Raw genomic sequence first — 25,947 nt, forward strand, 5'->3', positions numbered from 1 at the left:
CCCGGGGCGCCCCTGGGAGGGACACAGGACACAGCGTCCCCCGCGGGAGACTGTGTCCCTCAAGGGTCCCCCTGGACGCTGGCACGAATGACCAAACGTAAAGCTGCCCACTCTGTCTACTAAGTTACTAAACCCGGCAGGAACTTTTTAACCGGGAATGGCAGGTCGGCAGAAGTTAAACGGAACCTGAACTCCCTCGGGGGAGGAGACGCAGCCCCGCGGGCACCGGTGGGGGGAGGGGGGCGGGGGGGGCGCACTCACGCGAGCGAGACGCTGAAGTGGAAGCGCTGCCGCAGGCCGCGGAAGGTGACGAAGGACCGGGGCGGGAAGCTGCGGGTGGTCACCTCGCAGTAGGGCCTCTCGAAGTCGCCGGGGGGGCACACGCAGTGGAAGCCCCCGATGAGCAGGTTCACGCAGGTGCCCCCGTTCTTGCAGACGCCGTGGGCGCAGCGGCCGGAGCGCACGTCCACCTCACAGTGCTCGCCTGCGGGAGGGAGGGGCAGGGGTCACTGGGCGGCCAGAGGGGGCAGCGGACCGTCCCGGGCCCCGGGAGGCGGCTGCAGACCCGCTGCTGAGAGAAACCACGCGGTGAGGCTCCCGATGGGCGGTCGCCTCGGGGACACAGCAGGCGGGGCTGGCCACCCCGGGACCCGCCTCTCCACGGGAACCACGGCCCCCAGCTCCGGGGGGTGATCTGAGGGCGAGTGAGGGTCTGTGGGTTCCCCATGAGCACCCCCTGGATTTGTCAGGTGACCGAGCCACACCAGCCCTGCCCCTGCCCCAGGCCTGCTGGGGTCCCCGTTCTCGGGGGCGGGGTGGGGGGGGCAGAGAAACGTGCGGCATGGGGCCCTTCTTGGCACCCGACCCCACCATGCTGGCCGAGCCGGGCACTCCCTCCCCATGCCCGTGCCCACCGCAACCGCCGGGCGCCTGAGAGCCGTGGCCGAGTCCCTACAGCATGCTGGCCCGCGTCACATGGCGCCCTGGGCCTCCTCCTGGCCGCCTCCAGAGCACAGCCCCGCCGCCCGGCTGGACTCCGGTCTGTTTTGGTCACACCCGTCTCTCCCGCCGGCCCGTGAGCTCGCCAACGGCAGGCTCCACTGTGCCCCAGTGTCCTCCCTGGAGCCTGATCCCTCGGTGACGGGAGGGTTCCAGGAGCTTCCGCACAGAATGGTCAGGCAGCCTACGCAGACCCCCTCGGCCCCCGAGGCCTGTCGGCCCCAGGGCGCTCAGGACTGTCAGTGGGGAGGGCCCCTGGGCTAGCCCATGGGTCCTGAGCCGGCCCCCACCCACACAGGGCGGACCCGCCAGACCCTCGCAGGCCTGCTGACCACCAGCAGCTCCGACAACCAGAAATTCACCAGCGCCTTGGTGGACACTCCTGGCCAGCTGCTGACTTTTAAATGAATGTGTTTTAAAACAAAAGTATTCCCTCATCCCGCAGGGAACCGGCCTGGCACCTGCCCAGCGCCGGACCCTGGGTCCTGTGGTCGGCGCACGGGTCCCTTTCCCCTTTAAAGGCCACGTCGGGTGCCGTCAGGAGCGCCCGTGAAAGCCGCAGTCGCCGTGTGACCTGGTCCGTGGCTGACGGTTTCCAGCTCCCTTTCACTCCAGATAACATCCCAGCACCCGTCCTGCGAGCATCTCCAGGAAATCTCCCGTGAGAAAGGTCACGGGGCACGGACGCAAAGGCCTCGGGGGGGGGGGTCTCCACGTTGACCCCGCCCAGCATGCACACCCTCCGGGGACGGCCGGTCCCCAGAGGGCTCGGCAGGAACCACAAGAACCTCGGAGGAGTCTTATTTGCATTTGTGTTCGATGAGGTCCGGCACCACCACTCCGAGTTTTTTTTTGTTTTTTTTTTCATATTTTATTTATTTATTTTTAGAGAGGGAAGGTAGGGAGATAGAGAGAGAGAGAGAGAAACATCAATGTGCGGTTGCTGGGGGTTATGGCCTGCAACCCAGGAATGTACCCTGGCTGGGAATCGAACCTGGGACACTTTGGTTCCCAGCCCGCGCTCAATCCACTGAGCTATGCCAGCCAGGGCTCACCACTCCGAGTTTTATGGGCAGCTCCCGTTCCCTTTCCCTGGAGTGCCCGGGAACGGCTGTGCTCGCTTTTCTACCGTGTGTCTGACACAAGTACTGAACCCTCCTCATCCACACTCAGTCACACACACGCACACACATGCACACCCACATGCTCCCCCCCCACACACACACACATGAACCAGAACCAGTCCCCCTGGCCCCTTCTCCTGCCTTCTTCCAATCCGAGCATTAACTTCCAACGCCCTCGCCTGCTCCAAGCCCTCTAATCTCCGCTCTCACAATATCGGTGACATTCGGGAGTGTCTGCCCGGCCTGTCGGTGGCCAAGCACAGCGAAGGCTGGAAAACTAAAGCCACCGTGAAAAGACGGGGTGGGGCGTGCTCCCCAAACCGTGACGGCAAACAAAGGGAGGCCAGCCGAGCCCTTCCCATGCGCCCCACCCTCCAGCGTTCCAGGACGTACCACCCGGGCTCCGATCCAGAGCGTCCGACGTGCACCTGAACGGACGTGACGCCCCCACGCTGGCTGCTGCTGCCGCGCCAGCTCTGCCTTCGGGGGGGGGGGGTGACCGGGAAGCCTGGACTCCCCCCCACCTCTCCCCTATGCTTCGGAGGCTCCCCGGCCCCACCTGGCCTCCACCACGTCCTCGAAAGGCCACCTGTGGCCACAGCCCAGAGGAAGGTGGCCCCCTTCCCCCCGCACGCCCAGTGAGCGAGCTCTTCGTTGTCCGGAAGAATCTGAATCTGACTTTGCTGCTGGTGTCCCTGCTTCCAAACGCAGTTCCCAGGGGTGCAGGGGGACCTCGTCGTGAACGGGGAACATCGGGGGTGGGGGGACTCGGTCAGCCTCAGCCACGTGGGGGCCCTGCCTCCCGGCCCCTACAGCCACCCGCTGCCCTGAGGACACGGGCCACCATCCTTCCCACCGTCCGAGGACCCTGCTGCCTCCGATGAGCTGCAGACACCACCTGAGTCTCCATGCAGCGGGCGCTGGTTTTGTTTCAACTCTAAAGTCACTTTTGTTTCATTTCCGGTAGGACAGTTGTACGGTCTCCTACAGCTGCTGCACGGAAGACCCCACACACCAGGGACACCCACGGCAGACGTCCGTTCTCCCTCAGTCTGGGGCCAGAAGCCCAGCGTCAGGGGGCAGAGGGGCCAGGCTCCCCCTGACGCTCTGGGGACGAGTCCTTCCTGCCTCCTCCTCCGGCCCTGGGGGTCCCCGAGTGCGGCCGGCTTGTGGCCGCACCCTCTGGTCTCTGCCTCCATTGTCACACACGTCTGCCCTTGGTCCCGAACGTCCTTCTCCTCTCTCTGTACGGACCCCGATCGCTGACTCCATCTCGACAGCCTAACTCCTTACACCCGGGAAGACCCTGCTCCCAGGTGAAGTCTGTCCCGAGGCTCCGGACACAGACGTGGGGTAGCGCTCACACACCACAGGGCCCACGGTGTCCGCCCTAAAATTATATCCATGGAAAAGACTGGCGGCTGCACACACTGGGACCCACCGTGCAGCGACGTGTGACCCTGGGGGGCTGTGTCCCCGCAGCCAGAGCCACTACTGGCCAGGCTCCGGGCTCTCTGCCCTGGGGACGAGCTCTTACCCAGCTCTTTGCACCCTCCACCCGGGCCAGTATGGGGTGCAGCTGGCCTCGGGCAGCCCCCATGGCCACGGCCACAGCCACCCACTTCTCCCCTTGTTTGCTCCCCTACAGCCCGGACCTCACACCCGATCTTCCCCTCCGTTCCCTTCGGGGTGTCCCACCTGGAGGAGGGTCACCACCTGTCCAGGGCGGCAGCGAGGGAGCCTGCACCTGGGTCCACACCTCCACCCCCCTCAAGGCCACGGACACCTCCTCTCGGGCCCCTGCCCCCCCCCCCCGCCAGCTGCCCAGCGCCTCACACACCCGCTGGCTGGCCGGTCACATGGGACGGAGCTCTGGGGAAGGCTGGCCCGGCCGGCCTGGCCAAGGGTCAGCCCTCCGCTCCATGCAGACGCCCCTCTGCCCCGGGGCCGGCCGGCCCTCAGCCACCTGCCCGGCCAGCCTACATTCGCCAACCCTGCACGCCAGACACAGGGTCCGAAGAGCGGGGGACGGGGGTCCACTGAGCCAATGCAGGGGCTCACAACTACCGACCATGAGGACCCCGTGGGGATCCTCCTCTGGTCGTGTCTCCGGGCCTCGGTGGGTGGCTCCCCTGTGCCTGACTTGCTGCTTCTGCAGGCTCTGCCCACCGGCCGGAGCCGCCCAGGGGCCCAGGGCAGACTCCGACGGGCCCAGGGTCTCCCCTCTGCAGAGAGCCAGTCCCAGCTCCAGGACTGCACATCGGGTGCGGCCGTCCCTGCTTAGCAGGTATCCCCCAGGCTCTGGGGCCGGGACTGGGGCCGGGTCTGTCTGGGGGCCGGGGCCGTCTGGGGGCCAGATCCGAGGCGATTGGGTGTACAGGGAGCACCTAAGGGTCACCCTCCACGTGGAGGGCACGCATGACGGCCCGGCACACAGTGGGGCCGCCGATGACTGCCCAGCACCCGGCAGGACCCGATGGGCTGGGTGCCTGTGAAGTGAGGTCATAACGCGCCAGGATCCCCAACTCCAAGCCAACAATGAAAGCTGTATGAAACCATAAAACCGACATAATTCGTGCATTTGATTCATTTACGGTTGGAAACGAGTTGATGTAATAGGCGAAGAATTCTGCAGTCAAACACGCCCTTTTAATAAAAGGCAGGGAGAACCCGGGGCGTCTGGGTTTCGGGTGGGCTGGGCCAGCTGGGCGAGGGTCTCGCATCCGGGTTCTGGAGCCTTCTTCACTCGGGGCCCAGGCGCGGGTGGGCACCTGACCAGAGGGGGGCGGGTTCCTGCCGAGTCCAGAGAGCCTGCCCCGGCTTGGTTCGAGCTGCCCACTAACCGGCTTCCATTTTCCCTTGAATGTACATATTTCAGGCAGTGCTGTGCTGGGGAGTCCTACCAGCCAGCCCGGCAGGGTGGGCAGGGGCACCCTGATTTGAGGTTCATGGGCATGTCCATGGGGCCCCTCCCCCTCCCCCATCCCAGCCCACGTCCAACTGCCCACGTGGTACCGCTGGGCGAGGGGTCGGGAAGAGACAGAACACAGCAGTTCCAGATTCTTAAACGCGCCTTATCGGAGGTGAGTGATTTGGGCCGCGCCCAGCGAGCCCCGCATCTGCAGTTCGGGTTACGCCACCCGCACGAGAAACACGACTTGAATGACATCGGCGTTCTCAGAGGCGCTGGTCACTATCAGGATTCCACTTTCTCTCCCCAGGGACTCCCCTTCTCAGTGAACTTGGGCTCCTCCTCCCCGTGTCCCAGCACCCTGCCTGGGGCCGAACGCTCGCTCCCGAGTCATCCGGAACTTGGAGGAAAATCCCGCTCTCCCCCTGCGCCCCCTCACCCCCAGTACCGGGCCCCCCCCCCACGCCGGGATCCGGTTCCCCGGGGCCAACCGATAGCCTGGCTGAATAATGCACGCGGCACGCCGCAGCCCTGAGGATGACAGACGGGCCGCTCCGGCAGAACCCCACGGGAAACGTGCGCCCCCCCCCCCCATCACAAAGAAGTCCTCTCTGCAGAACAGAAGCTGCCAGCAGCCAACCCCCAAGGCCTCACCCCCGTCCCCGTCACTGGACACCTGTCCTGCGCCAGGCTTGGGGGTGAGGGGACACCGTCCCACTGCCCAGGGCCCCCAGGCCAGTGTCAGAGACACAGGCCCTCGGTCTGAGGCGTCAAGGCCCCGGGAGAAGTCCCCGCCCCCACAGGACTCGAGCCCACGGCTCACACGCATGACCACCGACGACACAGGGTCACGGGCGGAGCACAGGCGTGCCGGCCGAGCCCCGCCGGCCAATCCCAGTGGCCCGGCCCGGCCACACACCCCCACCTCAGGAACAGGGACACAGGCCCGGCGCCGAGAACAGAACCCACAACAAAAAAAAATTCTTCACAGGTGAAGGAACCGGGATGAAACACAGTCCCTGGGCGGGGGCCTCACAGCCGGGCTGCCCAGGGATGTCTGTGGAAGGAGGGGTGGGGTGGGGGGGACAGAGACGGGGGCCGGGCAGACGGGGGCGCACAGCCGGGCTGAGCACCCTGCACTGTGGGGCGGGGGGACACTGGGAGGACTGGGGAGGGGAAGGGCTGTGCAGGCTTGATGGCTCGTGTTCTTCAGCAAGGAGACAATCGCCTCCCAGTCCTGAGAAACAGCTAAGAGGCTGGAACCAGAAAAACCCGCATTTCCGAAGGCCGTGGGAACCTCGGGCGGCCGGCGCCCTTGGTTCAGGCGGGAGTACCGAGCGGGACGCACGGGGAGCGGCGTGGAGGGCCCGGGACACTGCCAACCACAGCGGCCCGAAGACCGCCCCACCTTGCGGGAGCCGGTCCCCACTCTGGAGCTGAGCCCGCTGGCTGGGGTCTCCGCCCTCACAGAGACACACCGTGGCCGCCGCCGGGACCCTCTCCAGTGGGGGTGGGGACCCTGCAGGGTGCCTGAGAGGGGCGGCTGCGTCCCTAGTGACCCAGCACCGACAAGGTGCCCAGCGGTCCTCTGTCCGTCCCCAACCCCCCCCGGGGGGCCTCAGCGTCCCTGCCCTTCCCCCCACCACGCCACTGCCCGGGACGGAGATTTTCGGGGAAGCTCCTAAGCAGTGCCTCAGTTTCCCTGGCTGTACCCCCTCCCGGAGGGCGGGAGCTGTGTTTCTTGCCCTGGAGCTCCCCTGGGCGTGGAAGAGGCCAGCGTCCAGAAGCTGCGAGCGAATTCTGTGAAGCCCCACGCTGAGCCCCAGGCACCTGGGACACGTCACCACAGACTCCTGAGGCTGGAGCCACCCCCCTTCCCTCCCGCCTCCCCCAGCTCCCGGTCACACCTCTCCTCCTCACTTTGTTTGACTTTCTCACCACCCGGGGAGCCCAGACACCTGCCGGGCCCTCCCCTCCCGGACCACCAAGCCCCCGCCCCCACCACCGCGCCCCACCTGCCCGGGGAGGGGGGAAGGCGGAAGCCGGGCCCTCGCAGGCTGGTCCCGGGTGGGGCCGCCTCACCGTGACTTCAACATTGTCCTTGGACCCAATTCCCAGAACCCCAGACACACCCATTTTAAAAATATAAATAAAAAGTGCATTCCAGCAGAAAGAAAAGCCCGCAGTTTGGCAGTTTCTACAGGAGGCCCCGCGGGTCTGAGGGCTGGACCCGCCGCTCACCTGGATGAGCCGTGTGCAGTTTCACCTGCGGGCGCTCACTGCAGAGGGTCCCGGCCGGCCAGCCGCAGCCCCCACCGCACCGGGACCCGTCCTTTCCGCACAGGGGTCTCGGCCCACCCTCCCGCTCCTCTCGCTCACAGCAAGGTGGGGGGGGGGACGGAAAACCACCAGCCCCCGAGTCACCTACATGGTGGCCCTGAAGGATTTCCAACCCAGGAGAACAGAGTCGGGTGGGGGGCAGGGGTGGGGGGGCAAGGTTCTGGGCTCGCTCCTGCTGGGCGGGCAAAGACAACCTTGGGGGTGGGGGCGGGGACCCAGCAGCTGTGCCTCCAGGCTGGGGGGGGCGCCCCCTCCCCACGTCATCGCTCAGGAGGGGAACCGAGCCAGCTCTCAAACAGCAACGTGTCCCGACGCGGCTGGAATGCTAACCGACACCCCCACCGCCGGCTGCAGGCCGCGGCTCAGCCCCCCGCCGTGCTCACTCCCCTTCCTGCCCGGGGGAGGGCGGGCGGGCAGCTCGGGCCAGACCCACGTCCAGGAAGGAGGAGACCCGCTCCCTACCTTACTCACCACCCAGGGTCACGAGGGCAGCCCAGCGAGTGGCCCTCGTCACCGCCGGCTCCCCCCAACAGCTGTCTCGGCCCTGCCCGGGGCAGTCGCAGGGAGACGGTCACCCGTCCACACAAGGGAAAGGACCCTGGTGTGGGTGACCCGGCTGGGTTACCCCCAGCCTCTCCTGTGCCTCCAGAGAAACCTGTCCCCACCCGGTTGTGTCCCCTGGCCGGGATGGACAGGTGCTGGACAAGCTGGCTGACAAGAAGCGGCCGCTGTCCAGCAGAGCCTGGAGCTGGTGACCCTGGGTCCCCAAAACCGCACGTCCCAGGCCTGAGCGCCGGTGCCGGTGACTGCGTGCGACCTTATTTGGAAGCAGGCTCTCGCCGACGGGATCAAGTGAAAACGAGACTATACTGGGTGGGGGGCGGGGGGCCCGGTGCAGTGACCGGCGGAAGCGGGGACTCTGAGAGGACCCAGACGAGGAGGAGACTCCGTGTGAGGACACAGGCAGGGACCGGCCCGCCGCCAACGCCAGGGACCCGAGGATCACCCGGGGCCACCGAAGCTGGGAAGGGGCCAGTGGGACGACGGTCCGCTGGAGCCTCCGGGGGGGGGGGGGGGGCAGAGCACGGGCGAGCCCACGTCCTCATTTTGGCCTTCCGGCCCCCCGGACCCAGGGAGAGTCAGTCTCCGCACCTCCAGCCCCCACGTCTGTGGCCCCCGATGCAGCAGCCTGGGGAGCTCCCAGAGCCCCGGGGAGAAACGCAGGTCGCTCTGGGGTTCGACCTGGCCCCCCGAGGCAGCCAGCTGTCCTGTGCACACTGCCCAGCGGGGGGTGGGGGGAGAACGTGCTGATGCGGCCAGAGCCCCGATCTGGGGGTGGGGGGTGGGGGGGAGCTGCACGGAGAGCTCCTATGAGCAGATCCACGCCACAGCCTCTCCGTAAAGGACGCGCCGGGGAAACACAGTGGCCAGGAGCGAGCCAGAGCGACAGAGACAGCACGAGAAGGGCCTCGAAGCAGCCCTGGGCACCTGAGCGGCCCCCGTTCCCGGGGCAGGACTCCGCACCTGCTTTACCTGAACCTTAGAGCTACAGTCTCGGCCACGCTCCCATTCTGAACGGGAAGAGCTCTCACTGGCTGAAGCTCCAGATGCAACGTGAGGTCGGATGCTTGGAAGCGGGGCTTTAATTTAACCCTGCAGGGCACACGGGCACCGGCCGCCTCCCATCCCCCAGTCGTAGGGCCGTCCCTCCACAGGGGAGGGCGCAGCTCAGAGCCCACGGGGCATCTGGAACATGGACACACAGGGTCCAGCCTGGGATCGCCCCCGGGAGGCCGTCATAGGTCACATGATGGGGAAACACGTTACCATGGAGGGGGGTGGTCGGGGTTCTCGGCCCCGGGGAGGCTGCCATGGGGGACAGCCCGGGTCCCAGGGAATCCCTCACACCGGACGGCTGGGCGTCCCCTCCTGGGGGAGTGGGCACAGAGCTCTAAGCTGGCCACGCTGAGACTCTCCCAAGTGGCTACGGATCCACGGGCTCCCCGACCCGGTCACACCCCAGCTGAGCTGCTCCCACTGTGACGCAGCGTCTGTCCAGTGGGGCGGGGTGGGGGGTTGGAAGCCCGGGGACACCGCCCTTCGCGCACAGAGGCAGCGCGGTTCGCAGGGGGGGTCACCGGGAACCCCTCTGGGAGCGGACGGGCAGCCTGGGGTCTAGAAGCTCAAGAGTAAATGCCTGGGAGGCACCGAGGGGGGGGACCGCTGCCCAGTGGGGGCCACACCAGGTCTCCCCTCCAACACGCAGAATATGCCGGGGAGCCTGCCGCCTCCTCGGGGCCTCGCCTGTGGGCGGACGCCCACCTGGCCCGAGATGAGGTCCCACCTGCGTCCCCTCAGAGGGAGGGGCGGCACCCTGAGACAGAGGGGCAGGGCCTGCTCGGGGGGTTCAGCAGTGTCACCCACAGCCGTGCAGTGAACACGGGGTCCGCCCCGGCTGGAGCCGGACTCCCACGGCCACCCCGGGGTCCACACAGACAGGGACAGAGGGACGGGAGGGTGCCCTGTCCCCTCCAGTGTGGCAACAAGAGCAGCCAAGGCATTAGGACATGTACTCGGGCCTGTGTGAGGAACCGGCCAGTTAACCACTGACCCCCCCCAGGCCCGAGGGATAGCCCGAGGGTCAGCGAGTGACCCTCTGGGAGAGAGGGGAGCCACCAACACCTAAACACGGCCCCCAGGAAGCCTCGAGGGACAGGGACGATGGCACCCAAGGAGGGCGGGACCCCTTCCGGAAACTTCCAGGAGCAGGGGTGGTGCCGCGGTGGATTCTGAGGGAGGCGGCGAGCGGGGACCGCTCTCCCCGGGGCCTCAGAACTGCCCCCCCACCCCCGAGGCCCAGGTGGACTTGGGACCCCCACAGGAGCCCGCCAGGGGCGTCCCTGAGCCCGAGGACCCTCCCTCTGCCTTCCCCCCCCCACCCCCGGCGGGCGGCGGCGGCGGCACAGGAAGCCGCCCAGCGCCAGGCCCCGGCTCGGCTTACCGGGAGCTCGTAATCAGACCCTCGCGACGACAGTGCCGCTTTCAGCAGGAAGAAATGGGCTCCATCACCCCCGAGCGGGAGGCAAGGGCTTCAAAGGGAGAGGGGAAAGGAGAGGGGAAGGGAGAGGGGAAGGGGCCGAGGAGCGGCGATCGGCCTGCGTCTGCCCGTCTCCGAGGGAGACACACACCCCCCTCTCAGGGCCCGAGGCGCTCCGGCTCCCCAGCCCCCACCCCCCGCCACGCCAGCGGGTCTCCTGGTGATGACACGCCGGGCCCTTTCCCGGCCCTCATCATCTCTCCAGAAATGACCCCCATGATGAAAACGAGACCTGAGAACTTTGGAGTTCACGGATCAGTCCCTCTTTGCTGGGAACCCGGGTATCGGCGGGTCCCTGGTGGCCTCGGTGTGCCCCGCCCAGACCCAGGCCTGCTGCCGCTGCTGCTGCTGCTGCTGCGGCCCAGGAGGCGGTGCCGGGACCCTCGACCGAGTGAGACCCCAGCCCAGGCCCCCACCAGAGCGGGGGTGGGGGGGGTGCTGGAGGGGTCTCCCCCTCCCGGGCCCCGCGAACGTGCCCCAGCCAGGGAGAGGGCCGATCGCACGGCTCAGCTCGGGCGGCCCACCAATCGGGCCTGTGTGTGCTGCCTGCACACGCGGCAGGGACCCGATCAGGACCCGTGCGGGGGGACAGGGGCTGCGCACGGCTGGCTCCCTGGAGCGAGGTGGGCCCATCCTGGGGGTCCTGCCTGGGCCACGGCACTGCCACAGAGGCCCGAGGCCAGCTCCACGCCGGGAGTGGGAAGGAGAGGAGGGGACAGACACCTCCGCCCCCCCGTGGCGACCCCCTCGCAGCGTGGCGCCCCTAACACCTCGGGTGGGGGGGTATCCAGGTCTCCGGGCAGAGAACCAGAGCTCCCTCCCCGCCCCCGCCCAAACTGAAGAAGGAAGGAGGGGGCCGGGGGTGTCCCCTGTGTTCCTTCCCGCTCACCACCGAGTCCCAGTGCAGCCAGGAACTTGGGGTTAACGCTCGCTGAGTGAGGCCGTGGGGGAGAGACCTGGGGACCCGACTGAAGGACGGAAGGACAGCTGGAAGGACAGAAGGACAGCTGGCCGCCGACGGCAGGGGAGGGGAGGACATGGGGCAGGCAGTCACACGCCTTTGCCGCCCCTGGGCTGTGCCCCCGCCCCGGCCCCCGGATGAGAACCGGGCCGACGCGGCAAGCCGGGGCGCACGCCCCCCCCAGCCTCCGGCGGCCGCCCCTCCTGTCTGACGGGAAGCCCAGGGCACAGCTGCCGCCGCCCTCCGACGGGGCCCAGCCCGGCGTCCCCGTCTCTTCCGGCTGCAGGGCTCCCCACTAATGCCGTAAGCCCCCGTCTAAGCCCGGTGAACCGGGGCCGCACCCCGCACCGGCAAACGACGACGGTTCCCCAGCCGTTCACAGGACGCAGGGGCACGGCAGATGGTCGAGGAAGAAGCCCAAAGCCCCCTCCGGCGTGAGTCCAGCCCCGCCCGGTCGCAGACGGCTCCCCGAAGACCCAGCCGGGGCGCAGCGGGGCCACCGCAAGCCCCTCCTGCGAGCAGCCTCCACCGTGCATGCGGACGACCGCAGACCGGAGCAGGAACGTGCGGCTGTTTGCCGCTTTGGCGGGCTCTGCGTGTTTAGAAACAGCTTGGGCCGCCTCAGGAGCTGCCGCCCGCCCCGTGTGTGTGTGGTCGCTGGGTCAGGGGACCGGGGCCCAGCGGTCCCGGCAGAGAGAACCAGTCACTTCTGCAGCGGCAGCGAGGCGTGAACGCCTGGACCTGGTTCCGGGCCCCGGCGATCACCGGCTCCGACTTCCGTCCGACCAGCCACGCCGCCGGCCGACACCGGCGAGGCCCGAGACCCTCCGGGACGAAGTGCTTTTCCGTGGAGAGCCACTTCCGAGGAGCACCGTCAGGCACCCAGACTTCCCCCAGGCGGATTCTAGTCTCCCGAGGACGGTGGCACACGCCACGCGGGTCCAGAGGGACCCCAGAGCGGCTGTCTGTTGGGGGCTCGTTCCCAGGCTCACCGGGAGGACACCCCTGCCCAGGGTCTGTCTCCCCAGCAGGGCGGCGGGCGGAGGAACCTCCACCCCTGGGGGAACCCTTAGATGTGTGAGCCGGGCGCCTCGGGCGAGGCAGAGGGGCCCTCCTCCCCCCTCCGCCCCCCCAGACCCCGCACCGGGGCCCCGGCGGGCGGCACCTACCGGTGAAGCCCTCCACGCAGTCGCAGCTGTAGCCGCCCTCGCGGCGGCGGCAGCGGCCGTGGGCGCCGCAGGGGCTGGAGTAGCACAGGTCGATCTCGGTCTCGCAGTAGTCGCCGGTGAAGCCGGGCGGGCAGCGGCAGCGCAGGCCGGTGACGGGGTGGATGGGCCGGAAGAGCACGGTGGTGGAGCGGAGGAAGGGCGCCGAGGAGTCGAAGCGCAGCACGGACACGCACTTCATGTAGTTCTCGCAGGGCTCGCGCAGGCAGATGTTGTCGTCGAAGGGCAGCACGCGCTGCGCGGACACGGCGGTCAGCAGCGTGCGGTTCAGGTAGATCTGCTCCTGCAGGTCCTCCGAGGCGAAGAAGCGCCCGCCGTGCCCGCCGCCGCCGCCGCTGCTGCCGGGGAGCCGCGCGGAGAAGGTCACGTTCAGGATGTTGGCGCTCACGTCCGTGTCGTTCTGGATGTTGAAGACGAAGACGGCGTCCTTGGGGGTGGACAGCACGGCGGCCACGCCCTCCACGAACAGGGACAGCAGCGGGGACAGGAACTGCTCCTGCGACATGTTCTCCAGGCGGACGGTGATGCTGTTGGTCAGCATGTCGTCCGTGATGATGGTCACCCGCAGGGTGCACAGCGCCGCCACGCTGTGGACGCCGTCTGCGGGACACAAGGGGGGGGGCGGGTCACACAGTGCCTGTGAGCCCACCCCCCCACCCCGTTCCTCTCCCTCCCTCCACGCCGGCTTCCGAAAGCCCAGCCCCCACCACGTCCCTCAGTGGGACACCCCACGGCCACCCTGATCCAGCCCCTCGCTGCCCTGAGACCCCCCTCAACTCTCCCTGCTCCAGGCACGTGGGGACCCTGAGCCCTAGCTTTATGCCTCTGCAGCTGTCCCAGCTACCAGAAAACTCCCCCCCAGTCCGGTCCAGCTCGGACCCCCCAGCGTTGAGGACGGTCCAGCTGGGGCCGCGGTGAAGGCCTCTCCTCCCTCCTCGTCTCTGCACCCCCGGCACCCAGGACACGCTCGGCACATGGGCGTGCAGACAGGCGCATGGGGATGCTGCACCGCAGCCAACACAAGCAAACCAGTCGTGGGATGCGGGTTCTGCGACAGGAAAGGGCAGGACGCTTGGGTGACAGGGCTGAGCACCGTCGGCTCTGAGCCCAGAAGCGGAGGGGCTGTCCGAGGGCTGGCCCGGGGGCTCCCCAGGATGGCGAGGGGGCAGCCCGTCAGCCTTCCTGGCACCCGACCGGGCCCCCCCCCCCCCGCCCCCCGGGCCCACTGCTGACCGCCCAGGGGCCCAAGACGACCTGCACAGCCACGCCCTGCTGATGCTGCTCAGACCAGTGGTCAGTGCCCTGCAGCCCGATCCGTACCCCTCACCCCTCACCCCTCGGCGTGGCTCCCTGCCTGTGCCCCCCGTTCCTGTGGGGTCCAGCCCCCTCCCGCCCTCGTGGAGCACACGCTTGTGCAGACAACACAGCAACGGAACCGCTCCTCTGGAAGTCCCGACACACTCGGTCCTCGGGGTGACGGTCCCAGCCACCCAGCGGTTCCGACAGATGCCGAGAAAACAGGCATGGCCCACGGGACGGGTGAGCAACGCTGGGACACGGGGACCCTTCATGCCCGAGCACACAGACCCCCGCTCCCTGCAGGGCACTGTGGCTTCTGAGTGAGGCGCCGGGCGCCCCATTGCTGCCGCATCCAGGCCTCAGGAGGACCCGGCAATGTGCGTGACCCAGGCGAGGGGCCGGGACCCCGAGGTGGGTCTGGGACCCAGGGGCCCGCCGGGCAGGGGCTGCCCCGTCTGCAGCCCGGACCCCGCCTGCCACGCACGTGCCAGGGGCCGGTGGGGACTGTGGACGAGAAACAAGGGAAGTAACCGCCGGAGAGAGAAAACAGCAAAGCTCCTCCTCCCTGGGGTGGGGGGGCCTGACCTGCGTCTCCCCTCGAGGGGGCCCACACACTGGCGGTCCTGGCGGCCTCCTTGTGGCCCTGAGGGCACCTAGAATAAGCCCCTCACACCGCTGACCCCACATCACCCTCCCTCCCTCATAGTGACACCGGACTCCCTCTCTCTGCCCCAGGGCCTTCGAGCGCCTGGGCCTCTGCCGGGAGCGCTGGCCTCCTTGCCGGCCTCCCCGGCCCCGCTGCCACCCACCCCTCATCACCAGGCCTTCTGTGCACCCCTCATGCTCCGCCGCACCCCGTCAATGCCCAAACAGCGGCCGTCACAGCCTGATTTTACTCTCATTGATCCACCTCTGTCCGCACCACTGCCCCCCACCAGCTCCTTCCAGGACGACGAACCGCCCACCACACCCGGCCCTGGACATAAGCAACCCACCGTGCACCCGTCGCCCAGGCCGGGTCTCTGACCCCCCGAGCTGTCCGCGCGTCACCGTGGGACAGAGACAGAACAGACGGCAGCGTCTGCGGGACGGTCCCAGGCGGCGCCTCCTGCACACCCCAGACCGGGCACTCGAAGCAGGTGCGGCCTTCACCGACCACCGCTGTCGCTGACCACTGCCCCCTGGAGGGCCCATCCCGGGGGGCAGAGGCCACGAGGGGTGTTCAAGGGGCCAGGGCTCCACAGGGGGCAAGGGCCAGGGCTGCGTGTACGAGACTCAGTGCTGACAGTCTGAGGAGGAGGTGGGGGGTCTCGGAGGACACATGGGGCTCCTCCCACAGGAGAGGAACCGCCTTCCACGAGGCAGAAAACCGGGGGCCAACGGGAGTGCGTGGCTGTCCCGGCTGCTGCAGACTCTCCTGCGGGTCTGGGGGCCGGGCGCCGGAGCCCGGGGGCCGGCAGGGGGGTTCCACCAGGAGGCGCTGCTCCGTGGCTCTCTCCAGGCAACCGGCAGCCCCGGAGCTCCTTGGCGTGTGGACCTGTCCCTCCCACCTCTGCCTGGTCGCCCGTGGTCTCCCGTGTGTCTGCGCCCAGCTCCCCCGCTTCAAAGAACCCCGGGTGTGGGGTGCGGGCCCGCCTGAATCCCAGTGAGCTCCCCTCAGAGCCTGCCTCGCTCACACCCGCACGGGCACCGCGGCACCGAGACTCCGGGTGCACACGAGCTGGACAGACGGGACCGGGGTCGGGGGGCGGTGTCCCATACCGCCGGCCCCCCAGCCTTGGCAGGGGGGGGCCACAGGGCAAACGTCCCGTGCGGCGGCCTAGGCCTGTGCACGGACGGGTTTCCAGCCCGACCCTCGGTGGGAAGGTCACGTGCCACAGCAAAAACACGCTGCCTCCAGCTTCGTGGTGGGGGGGGGGTGCCACACTGGGAGTCGCCAGACCCTTCTGCTGTCCTGGTTTTCGTGCGCTTCCAGTGCCGACAGAAAAACACGTAGGAATGCAGAAGCCTGACCTCACTCCCCGCCCTGCTGGTGGGGGCGGCGGCGGCCGGGCTGACCGGGGCTCTGGGACCTGGAGGCTGGCCGGGGCCTCCGAGCCTCCTGGCAGCCGTCCCACCACCCCTGCGCCCTGCCGCCCTGCCCTGGGACCCAGGCCGAGATCCCGGAGGCCAAGATCCGTCACCAGAACAGATTAAAAGAGCCTGTGAGCGGCTGGGCGCCCGGCCTTCTTCTCAGCTGAAGGGCACCTTGCAGCACGACGATGGGGCCCCGCCCCCTGCCTAGGACACCTGGTGCTCTCCAGCCCTGGACACAGCCCTGGGGAGCGCAGTCAGGGCGGCACCTCTCACGCACACACGGACCCCGCCACCTGCGGGCTGCGGAGCCCAAGGGCGCTCCCGGACAGTCTGGCGGCAGCACCCTTGCCTGTCCCCCAGGGGTGGTGGTGGCATGTGGGTGAGTGCCCAGGTGTGCCACCTCTCCACGCGCTTCTGACCTGGAGCCCCGCCCATGTCACCCGCATGGGCGGACCACGGGGCTCCGTCTGCTACTGGAAGTTTCTAGTTCTCCAACGGGATGTCCCAGACCCTTGCCTGGCCCTTGACCCCCACGCTGGCCAGCGGTGCCTCTGAAGTGCTGGCTGTGTCTGGGGACCCCTGGACACAAGGCCCTGGACCTCGCCCTGCCTCGGTTTCCCCACCCGCTACCCCGAGACGCCAGGGTCTCCGGCCCCTCGAGGCGTGTGAGGACACCACAGTGTCATGAGTCTCTCTCTGGCTTCTTCCACAGCCCCGTGAGGGGCAGGGCGGACGCTGCCGCCCCGGTGACGCGGGGCTTGGGGCCCAGAGATGCCCGGGACGCGCGGCCCTGGAGTCACGGGGACCCGGGTCACGGGCCTCCTGAAGCGGCACGCGGAGGCCGGGCCACCTCCCCCACCTGCTCTGCTGTTCACACGCGCTTCCCAGAGAGAAAATAATTATTAACTGCGGAGGCTTAATGAGGAGAGGGAGCTGCAGCATCCCTAATACCGATAATTTGTACCTATTAAGAGCGAATGTGTAACAACAAAGGTGCCTGGAACCGGCAGCCTCGGATACTGTTTCCTTTGCCTCCAGGAGAGTAAACACGAGTGAGCACAGCGCCCACGGGTGGGACGGGCAGGCGGGGCGCAGTCGGAGGCTCCCAGCCCCTGGCACCGCTGCAGGGAAGGGCCCTGAGGACCTTCAGCCCGAATACCTGGGGGAACGGGGTGACAGAGACGGGGCTGCCTGGGGTCCAGGCACAGGGGCGGGGCCCTTCTGCCCTGGCTGCTGGGCCCCTTGCAGGGGCCGGCCCCTCCCCCCAGCCCAGCCCTCAGCAGCAGCAGCAGCAGCTGCAGCGACCTTAGCCTCCCTCAAGGGACAGAGGGCACAGCACTGGACGGGGACCGGAGGGGCTACCCTCCTGACCCCCAAATGTCTCCCCACTCGGGGAGCCCCTTCCAGAATCCTGTCACTGACACTTCTTTCGAGACGCAAATGCCACTGAGAGGTCTTGCTGAGACTCTGACACCCCGAGTCAGCCAGGTGGGGGGCCGACCAGGGCTCCCCGGGGCAGGACTCCCCCCGATGCACGCACTCTGGTCAGGCACGAGGCATGGCCTGCGGTGTCCCCGTGGCCATCGGAGACACTGCAGTGGGCCCTCCGGGGTGGGTGTCACCCACACGCTGCCGGGCAAGGAAGGGCAGCACCCGGCCTGGCCCCCCACCCTCTGTGGGGACAGCCACCCACCCACTGACCATCTTCGCCACTTCCGGGGACCCCCTCCCTCCAGTGGAGCGAAGAGCCGGCGAGTCACTCTCTTTCAGAGAAAAGATCAAATATTGGCCCAGACGGCTACTAATTCGTAGCTTACGTCATAACGTCTGAGCACAGAAAAGGAGGGGTGTTCTTTTCTCTTTTTCCTGGTTAAATATTTGCTAAGAAAATTCCAACCCGACATTTCAAGAGGCTGAGTCAGCAGGACGTCGGACGGGGAGAACCGGAGCCTTAGATGATTAACCAGAGACGTTAAAATCCGGAGGAAACCGCACAGTGAGCGGAACGCGGGCTCGGGCGTCCTCTCTCCCCGCCTGTGTCCCGCCGACACCACACTCGCGTCCCTGCAGCCGAGCCCCCCCACCCTCAGGCCTCTGCGCCCCCCGAATCCAGACGGTGAGCCCAGCTCCCAGTGTTCATCCAGTGGCGGCCGAAAACTCCTTCCCACCTGTGCCTGGTGCTCGCGGGAGGGCAGCCAGCGCCTCCCCCGCCCCACGTTTGCCCTGCGTGCGCCGCCTTCCTCTGCCTTTGTTAGTGGACGCCCCCCCTCCGCCCAGAGCGTACAGTTAACCAGCAGCAGCGGCAGGCCCGTTCTGAGGTCTGCGGGCGAGAAGATTCGAGGAGGCTCAGAATGGCACTTGGACTCGACGAGGCCCGTGGGCAGCACCCATCTGGCTGGCTCTCGGGGAGCTGGACAGGAGGGGACAGTCTGGCGAAGCTGACGATGACACCTGGCTGGCCAACGCCTTCCCTGTCGTGACCCCGGGGTCTGAGCGCTGCGAACTGCCGGAGGCTGAGGCTGAGGCTGCGTCTCCCGGACCTCGGGGGGGGGGGGGGCACCACTCCCGACCCGGACCCGTCCACGTCTGCACCCCGAGCTCTCGGGGCCGGGGCGGGGCCACTGTGTCTGCGGACTGGGCTGGACCTGGGGCGGTCAGTGGCTGCCCGCGGGCAGACGGGGACACGGGACCGTGTTCCTCTCCGGGGAAATGCCGTGGGATGTTATCATGCGACAATGACCCCCTTCGCCCTCCCCGACTATCCCCACGCTTCACACGCCTACACGTTTCAGCGCCTTCGCAAAGTCACGTGAGCACACAGTCCGCACGGAATGTTCTCTGCAGCACGTCCTGGCCCGACACCCCCTGCACCCCGCCTGCCGGCCCCTGTTCCCTGCGGCAGCTGGGTCCCCTCTCTGTTCCCACCCCCCACAGACCACCTGGCTCCCAGGAGGGGTCCCCACCAACCACCTACTGTGTGCATGGCCCAGACATCCTGTCCCACCCACCCGCCATTTAATGTCCCCTCACACTCACACATACACACTCATGCATGCACTCACACACACACGCACACCGACAGACTTGTGCATACACACAGTCATACTCACACACTCACACTCATGCACACTCATGTAGCCACATACTTACATGCATACTCACACACGCACACTCATGTTCATGCACTCACGCTCACATACATGCACACACTCATGAACACTCGTGCTTGTGCACATGTGCACTCATGCGCTCACACACATACTAATGCTCACACATGTACACACTCATACCCACACACCCACTAACACACACATGCACACACTCATGCCCATGCACCCACAAACACATGCATGCACACACTAACACACATGCAGTCATGCACACACACTCAAGGGCACACTCATGCACTCATACATGTGTGCACACACGCTCATGTACACATACATGTGCACTCGCGTGCGCATGTGCTCGCACGCACATGCACATACTTGTGCTCACGCACACTCTCACACACTCACACACACACTCACACATTCCCACTCTCGCACACAGCCAAGCTCCCGCAGGAGAACCCCTGCTCCGAGTCCGTCCTGGCGCCGCGGGCCGGGGTCCGCACAGATGGAAGAGATCAGGCTAATGCCAGACATCCCGTGATTAAGTGATTAGGAGACGACTGAAAAGTAACAAATTGGAGCCCCCTCCGCGGCGCCCGGGGGTCCCGAGGAGGACGCGGAGGTTTGCCAGGACAGCGCCGCGGACCGCGTTTGCAGCCCGTTGTAACGAGATGATTACGGCAGCGACCCCTCTAAAGACCCAGACCTGCAGCCCGAACACGAGGAAGCTCGTTAGAATTGTCATCACTCGTTAATTCGTCGAGCAGGCTCCGCCATCCGTGTGCCAGGGCCAGATCGGCGACGGGAGGGGAGCCCAGAGTCCTGCCCTCCGGGCGCCCGCAGCCGGGTGGGCGACAGATGGGCCTCAGATAAGCGTCGTGTGAGAAGTGTCGTGGTGGGCGGGGGGGTCCAGGGCGAGACTGGGAGGTGTGGGGGAAGGGCACCCGGGAGCAATGGCAGGTTGGGGAGGGGCCTGCCCTGAGCTTCGGCTGCAGGAGGACTGGCCACTGGGGGCGGGAAGAGCAACCAGGCGAGGGTTTGTGGTCAGCACGTGCCCTGGGCCGGTGTCCACCCCCGTCACTCACCTCACCTGTGACCATGGCAGCTGCAGGGCCTCCCCTCCCCCACGGAGCAGAGCTACACTGCAGGCCCACGCCCTGCCCCCACCGCCCCCACTCACGGGGCCAGCAGGGACGCAGACATCCAGGACCAGGTGTCTCTGGGAGACCGGCTGCTGAGCCACCGTGTGCAACAAGGGGAAACATGACGTGTGGGGCACGCATGGAGGCCCCCGGAGATCATGTGTGTACACATGTGTACATGTGTGCACGTGTAAGTGTGTGTGCACGTGTGTGGGCCCAATGGGGCTGTTAGAGGGGAGTGAGGCTCTAACCACCCGGGTCCCCGACCCATGGCCAGCCCCTGAGAGGGGTTGGTGCACAGAGACAGGCCCACCCGGCACCCGTGGGCTCAGCGCCACCCAGGAGGAGCCCAGGGCGGCCCCAGCCCTGGCACTGACGGCCCGGGGAAGTGGGAAAGCCGCAGGAAGACGGCTCTGAGGACACTCACAGGGTCCCTGGAGCGCAGGCAGGGTCCCCATCCCCGCCCGCCCAAAGGGACCCTCAGACGCACAGGGCCCCGCACCCTCCTTTACGTCCAACAGGGCAGGACCCGAGAGGAGATTTTCCAAGGTCCCTGGAGAGGCTGTCGCCCAGCTGGGCTCCTCCGACCCAACGTGCAGCCCCCACCCAAAGGTTCCTGGTCTAAACGTTTCCTGTCACAGCGAGAGTCCAGGCAAAGACACTCCACACCCGTGCCCTCTGGGGCTGTGACCATCAGTGGCACGGGGGGGGGGGGGGGGGGGGGGCCTCCCTCGGCCGCTTCTGGAGCGCCTGCTGTAGCCTGCGGGTGTGGGGGGGCGGGGGGGGCGGAGTTCACTCTTCAAACAGCAGAAAAATCTACCCCAACTCCTGCAGACGCCACACTGCCCGTCCCCGGGCACAGCCGGGTTCCCAGCGGCACCCTGTCCTCGGGCCCTGCCTGCTGCCTGGCACCCACCTAGCTGGCACCCACCCTCATCCCGCACGAGGCCCTAGAAGTCGGTTTCATGCACCAGGCCCTGGGGGGCAGGAGGTTAAGCGACTTGCTCGTGGTCGCTGGGCTGGTTCATGACATGCCAAAATGCAAACCCAGGTCCGTGGGGGAGTGCTGGGCCCCAGCGGTGCCCCACACCGGAGCCAGGACCCGCCTGCAGCACAGAGCGGAGACCCACGCCGCATGCAGCCTCTGGGGCAGGGCTCCTCCGCCCGGACCCTGTGGTCACTGGCGCCGGGTCGCTCGCTTTCTGCTTCCAGGGGTGTCCCCCGCACGAAGGACACTGCGCAGCATCCCTGCCCGTCTCCAGAGGCCAGGGACCCTCTCCCCGCCCCCCACTGGGCCAGCGAAGATGTCTCCAGGCACCACCACCAAATGTCTCGGGGGCCTTGGGGCACAAAATCACCCCCATTTGAGAACCACTGTAGTTTGAAAAACCGGAGGCGTTTTTCTTTAAGTTTTTCTCGCAAACTAACAAAGAGGAGAAAATGAGGTCACTTTGTTCCGACGCAGGCCCGTGAGGCTGAGTTAAAACGCACACAGGGAGCCCCGGCTGGCATAGCTCAGTGGATTGAGCGCGGGCTGCAAACCAAAGCATCGCAGGTTCGATTCCCAGTCAGGGCACATGCCTGGGTTTCGGGCCACGGCCCCCAGCAACTGCACATTGATGTTTCTCTCTCTCTCTCTTTCTCCCTCCCTTCCCTCTCTAAAAAATAAATAAATAAAATCTTTAAAAAAATAAGAGATGTGGCGATAAAAAAAAAAAAAAAAACGCACACAGGGACCAACCGCCCCGACACCAGGTGGAACGACCTGGAGGCAGGCTCAAGGGGGATGGTGGGCCGTCGAGGTCCATCCACCCCCAGGACACTGCCCGGGCTCCAGGCAGATCGGGGAATGAAGCTGGAAACGAGCCGGGGGCTGCGGACAGACAGGTGGCCACGCCCACGGGCCAGTCCCGCTGCAAAGCGGAAGTTCCCCTTGTCCTTGCAAACTTCTCCCTGACAGCACGCTGGCCGTCCGTGGCCTTGGTTACACGTTTGTGCATTATTGATACAAAGAAGCGACGCGGGGCGGAGGGAGTTTCCACTCCGACCCTGTGCCGCCTCAGTCCCCAGCGCCGAGTGAGTCCTCCTGCCCTGACTCCGTGGGCCGCCGCCGCCGCTGCCTCGCCCCTCTCCTCCACAGGACCGTGGCCTGCTCCTCGGAGCCAACAGCCTGCTTCTCGGAGCCAACGGCCGGTGTCGCTCCTGCCTCGCCGTGGTTCCTTCCAGGCCAGAAATAGCTCTTGGTATCAGGACGGAAGATTAGAGGGTAGACATAATAAACACGGAAAACGTGGGACATTTCTCAGGGGAAAAAACCAAATCCTTTCCAGCCAGCCAGGGTGCCACCCCGCCCCCGAGGTAACCCCCCCTCCCCTCGCTGTAGGCACCTCTCTTGCCCCTCCGGGGAGGGGGGTGGGGGAGGGGCTCCTCTCCCTACAAAGCCTTGGGGCCCCAGCACCCGCCCGCTCAGGGGCAGAGCGACAGACCGGGCGCGGAGGTGACGTGACCTCCGGGCGCCCGGGTGCCTGGGAGGACCTCAAGGGACCACCGCCCCGGCCCCTCGCCATCGGGGGCAGGACCTGCTGGCTTCAGAGGGGGGTTCGGGGGCAGATGAGACCCAGCAGATCGGAGAGTGAGGAGAGCACACTCAGAATAAAGCACGTGAGGGAAGAAACCGGCCCAGGGTCATCCTCCGGGAGTGTCCGTCCTCCAGCTCCATGAATTCTTTATCCCTGTCACTTGATCAGCCGGCCGCACCCTCCCACCCGGGAGTCTGTTTCCTGGGCTCCCGGTGGGTCCCGGCGGTCTGCCCGAGGGTCCCCGGCTGCTGGCAGACGCTGCTGCTCCTCTCGGCGACTTTCCCACGGCCTTGGCATCCCCGGCCCCCCACCTGGTCCGCTGCGAGACCACCTGGGCTCTTCCCGGCCAACTTTATGTACAGATAAAACGTGCATACAACTTTGTTTGCATATAAAAACTACACGGACATTAATGTGTGCTCATGCACGTGAAGTCACGTGTTTTTACGTGTGAATTTTAGAATCAGCATGTCCGTGTTTTCCCATTCCCCCCAGAAACCCTGTGCATTCTGGGTATCCTGACACGGCACCGTGACGGCGGTCTGGGGGGAAATGACGTCCTCACGGCACCACGCCTGCCGGTCCCCGGACGCGGCGGATCCCCACGGCCACCTGAGTCCCGCTGCACTGCTCACCATCCCGCTTTGCGGTTTTGTGCCTACTTTGACCGAATTTCCTTCTGGTTATCCGATCTGTCCACGCTGTCAAAAACAATACATCCACTGCATTCTCCACTCGCTGCTGACGTACAGACACGCGCTTGGTTTTTAACCACCCAAACGTCCAACAATCGTGCTGCTGAACTCACTTGTTATTTTAATCACTTATTTGAATGTGCTTTTGGATTTTCCTTGTATGTAACCATTGCATCTGTGAGTAACAGCAGCATATATATAAATACACACACACACATATACAAATATGGGTATACCTATTTTTTTTCTTGTCTTACTGCATTGGCTAAGACTTCTAATACAACACTGCACACCACCACCTAGAGCAAAGCTGGGCAAACAGCAGAAACTAAAAGAACGCCGGTGGGGTGAACGAACAATTTAAGTTTTCACAAGCTGCCGAAAGGGAGCTCACTCATCACCTACAACTAGTGCCCCCCAAGCCAGGGGTCCAGGGCGGGCCCGGCAGGTCCGAATCCTGCTCGTGAGCAGGGCTGCGCGGGGTCCGAGAGGGTCAAGACCAGCGGACCACAAAGACAGACCAGGGAGGGAAAGAGGGAAAACAGCAGAAAGAGAAGAAGAGGATGTGTGTTCCTGGGAGCCGATGGGACATGCTCCCGGAGGCGGCCACTGGGAAACTACTTTAATTGACCAGAGAGCTGGAGGAGGCGGCCGCTGCCACAGCGCCAGGCAAAGCCCCCGCTCTCCAGGGCCCGGCAGGAGCTGGCTGGGAGACACCCTGGGAAACCAGTGCTTTTGGAGACAGCGGCCAAAGCCCGTGCGCTCCCCGGGAACGAGCCTGCGGCGAAATCAGGACGCAGAGCCTGGGACTCACTTCACTGCAACACACAACACGCGACGTGAGGCTAAGGAAGGAAACAACAGGCTGTGTTTCTGAGTAGAAAGACAATACTGCAAAGATGTTACTTTGTCTCCGGGCGCTCTCCTTTCCTGCGGCCCGCTGTAACAAATGAACAAACGCTGTAACAAACCACCCCCAGGCGGGCAGCGGATCGCAGGAGGGAGGCGTGACTCACAGAATGGAGGCCGGGGATCGGCGGGGGGGGGGGGGGGGGGGGGGGGGGACGACGACGACTCCCACCCCTGGCTCTCCCCAGCCAGCGTCCGGCGTGGCAGGCAGTCCTCCGGAACCCCCGGCGCCAGGCCACACCCCCGCGGCCTCCGCCCTGTCTCCGCGTGGCCCTCACTGTGCGCCTTCTCCTCCTCCCAGGACCTGCCGAGGAGGAGCGAGGGCCCGCCTCCCCGGAGATCTTCTCACCCGGAGATCCGAGCTGGAACCACTTGGTGAGACCCCGTTGCTACATAAAAGGTCGCCAAAACCACACGACCCAGGCAGGTTCACCGTTCGGGGGCCACCGTGCCACCCACCCCACAGAGCAGCCCGTCAACGTAAGGCGATTCCCCCCGGAAGGCCAACGGGATCTGACGAAACTCGGCAGCGAGTGCTGACTCAGCTCTCGCAGAAGGGAACCCGCAGGGAGAGCCTGGAAGAGCCACACGGGACGACGGGGGGACGCCAGCGCCTCCGACGCTCACGACGTGCTCTGACGTGAGCACGGCGAAGAGGGTGGCGCGGTGGCACGTGGGGCGGGGGCAGGGGGACCGGGACCGTCCCTCTGCAGCCTGTGACCAGGGTGACGTCTGGAAGGGGGGGCGGATTCTGCACGTGAAAGGTGCCGAGACCTCTGGGCGCACCGAGCCTTTACCCTCCCACCGTCAGCCCAGAATTCACTCAGCGACTGACAGAGCCACACGCCGTGAGAAGACAAGACTGTAGAAAAACATTTCCTTAAATCACGGGACACTTTTACACACTGGGTCGGGGACGCCAAGCCCCAACCCTGAGACCGCCGGGAGGAAGGGACCAGGAGTCGGCAGGCCCCCGAGGAGGCGCAGACGGCCCGCACGGCCTTGGGGAGATGCCCCCCCGCCCCCCCCCCGGCAGAGGAGCCTGGCGAGGCCGCACAGCGGACCACGGGTGCGCATCAGATCGGCCGGCACTTCAGGCGGCGATAGCATCGCGCCTGGGGAAGGCGCGTCGGCGGACCCCCGAGCTGAGCGGGCGGCCAGCAGGCCCGTCGGAGACGCGTCTTTGGAAGGCAACCTGGCGATGCCGACGCAACGCGGACGCCCCACACCTGCCGACACACTACATCCACGCACCCAGCTCCAAGAAGCCTGGGCACACAGGCCCACTGCTGTCCCCAGGAGTCACTGCGTCGTTGTGACCGCTCGAAGGGACACGCCCAGCCGGCCCCCGACACCCTAGAATGGGGGTGCTCTGTAGGAACTTAAAAATGGCCTCGGGTTCGATTTCCCTTGTGCCCCTCACCCATCCATCCCTCCCCACAACTCCCAGCATCCCCTGCGTTCGCCTCTCAGAAC

General features: G+C 66.4%; 1 protein-coding gene across 1 annotated transcript in view; it reads right to left on the minus strand.

Annotated features, from left to right (window-relative positions):
• Positions 1 to 25,947, minus strand: part of CELSR1 (cadherin EGF LAG seven-pass G-type receptor 1) — a 93,092-nt gene that overhangs the window by 46,130 nt on the left and 21,015 nt on the right. Inside the window, 2 exon segments of the mRNA XM_036019754.1 lie at positions 262 to 484; positions 12,602 to 13,258. Of these exon segments, the coding sequence (XP_035875647.1) occupies positions 262 to 484; positions 12,602 to 13,258 (880 nt within the window).

Source organism: Phyllostomus discolor, chromosome 2 (genome assembly GCF_004126475.2).
Source record: "Phyllostomus discolor isolate MPI-MPIP mPhyDis1 chromosome 2, mPhyDis1.pri.v3, whole genome shotgun sequence".
Lineage (NCBI taxonomy): Eukaryota > Metazoa > Chordata > Mammalia > Chiroptera > Phyllostomidae > Phyllostomus > Phyllostomus discolor.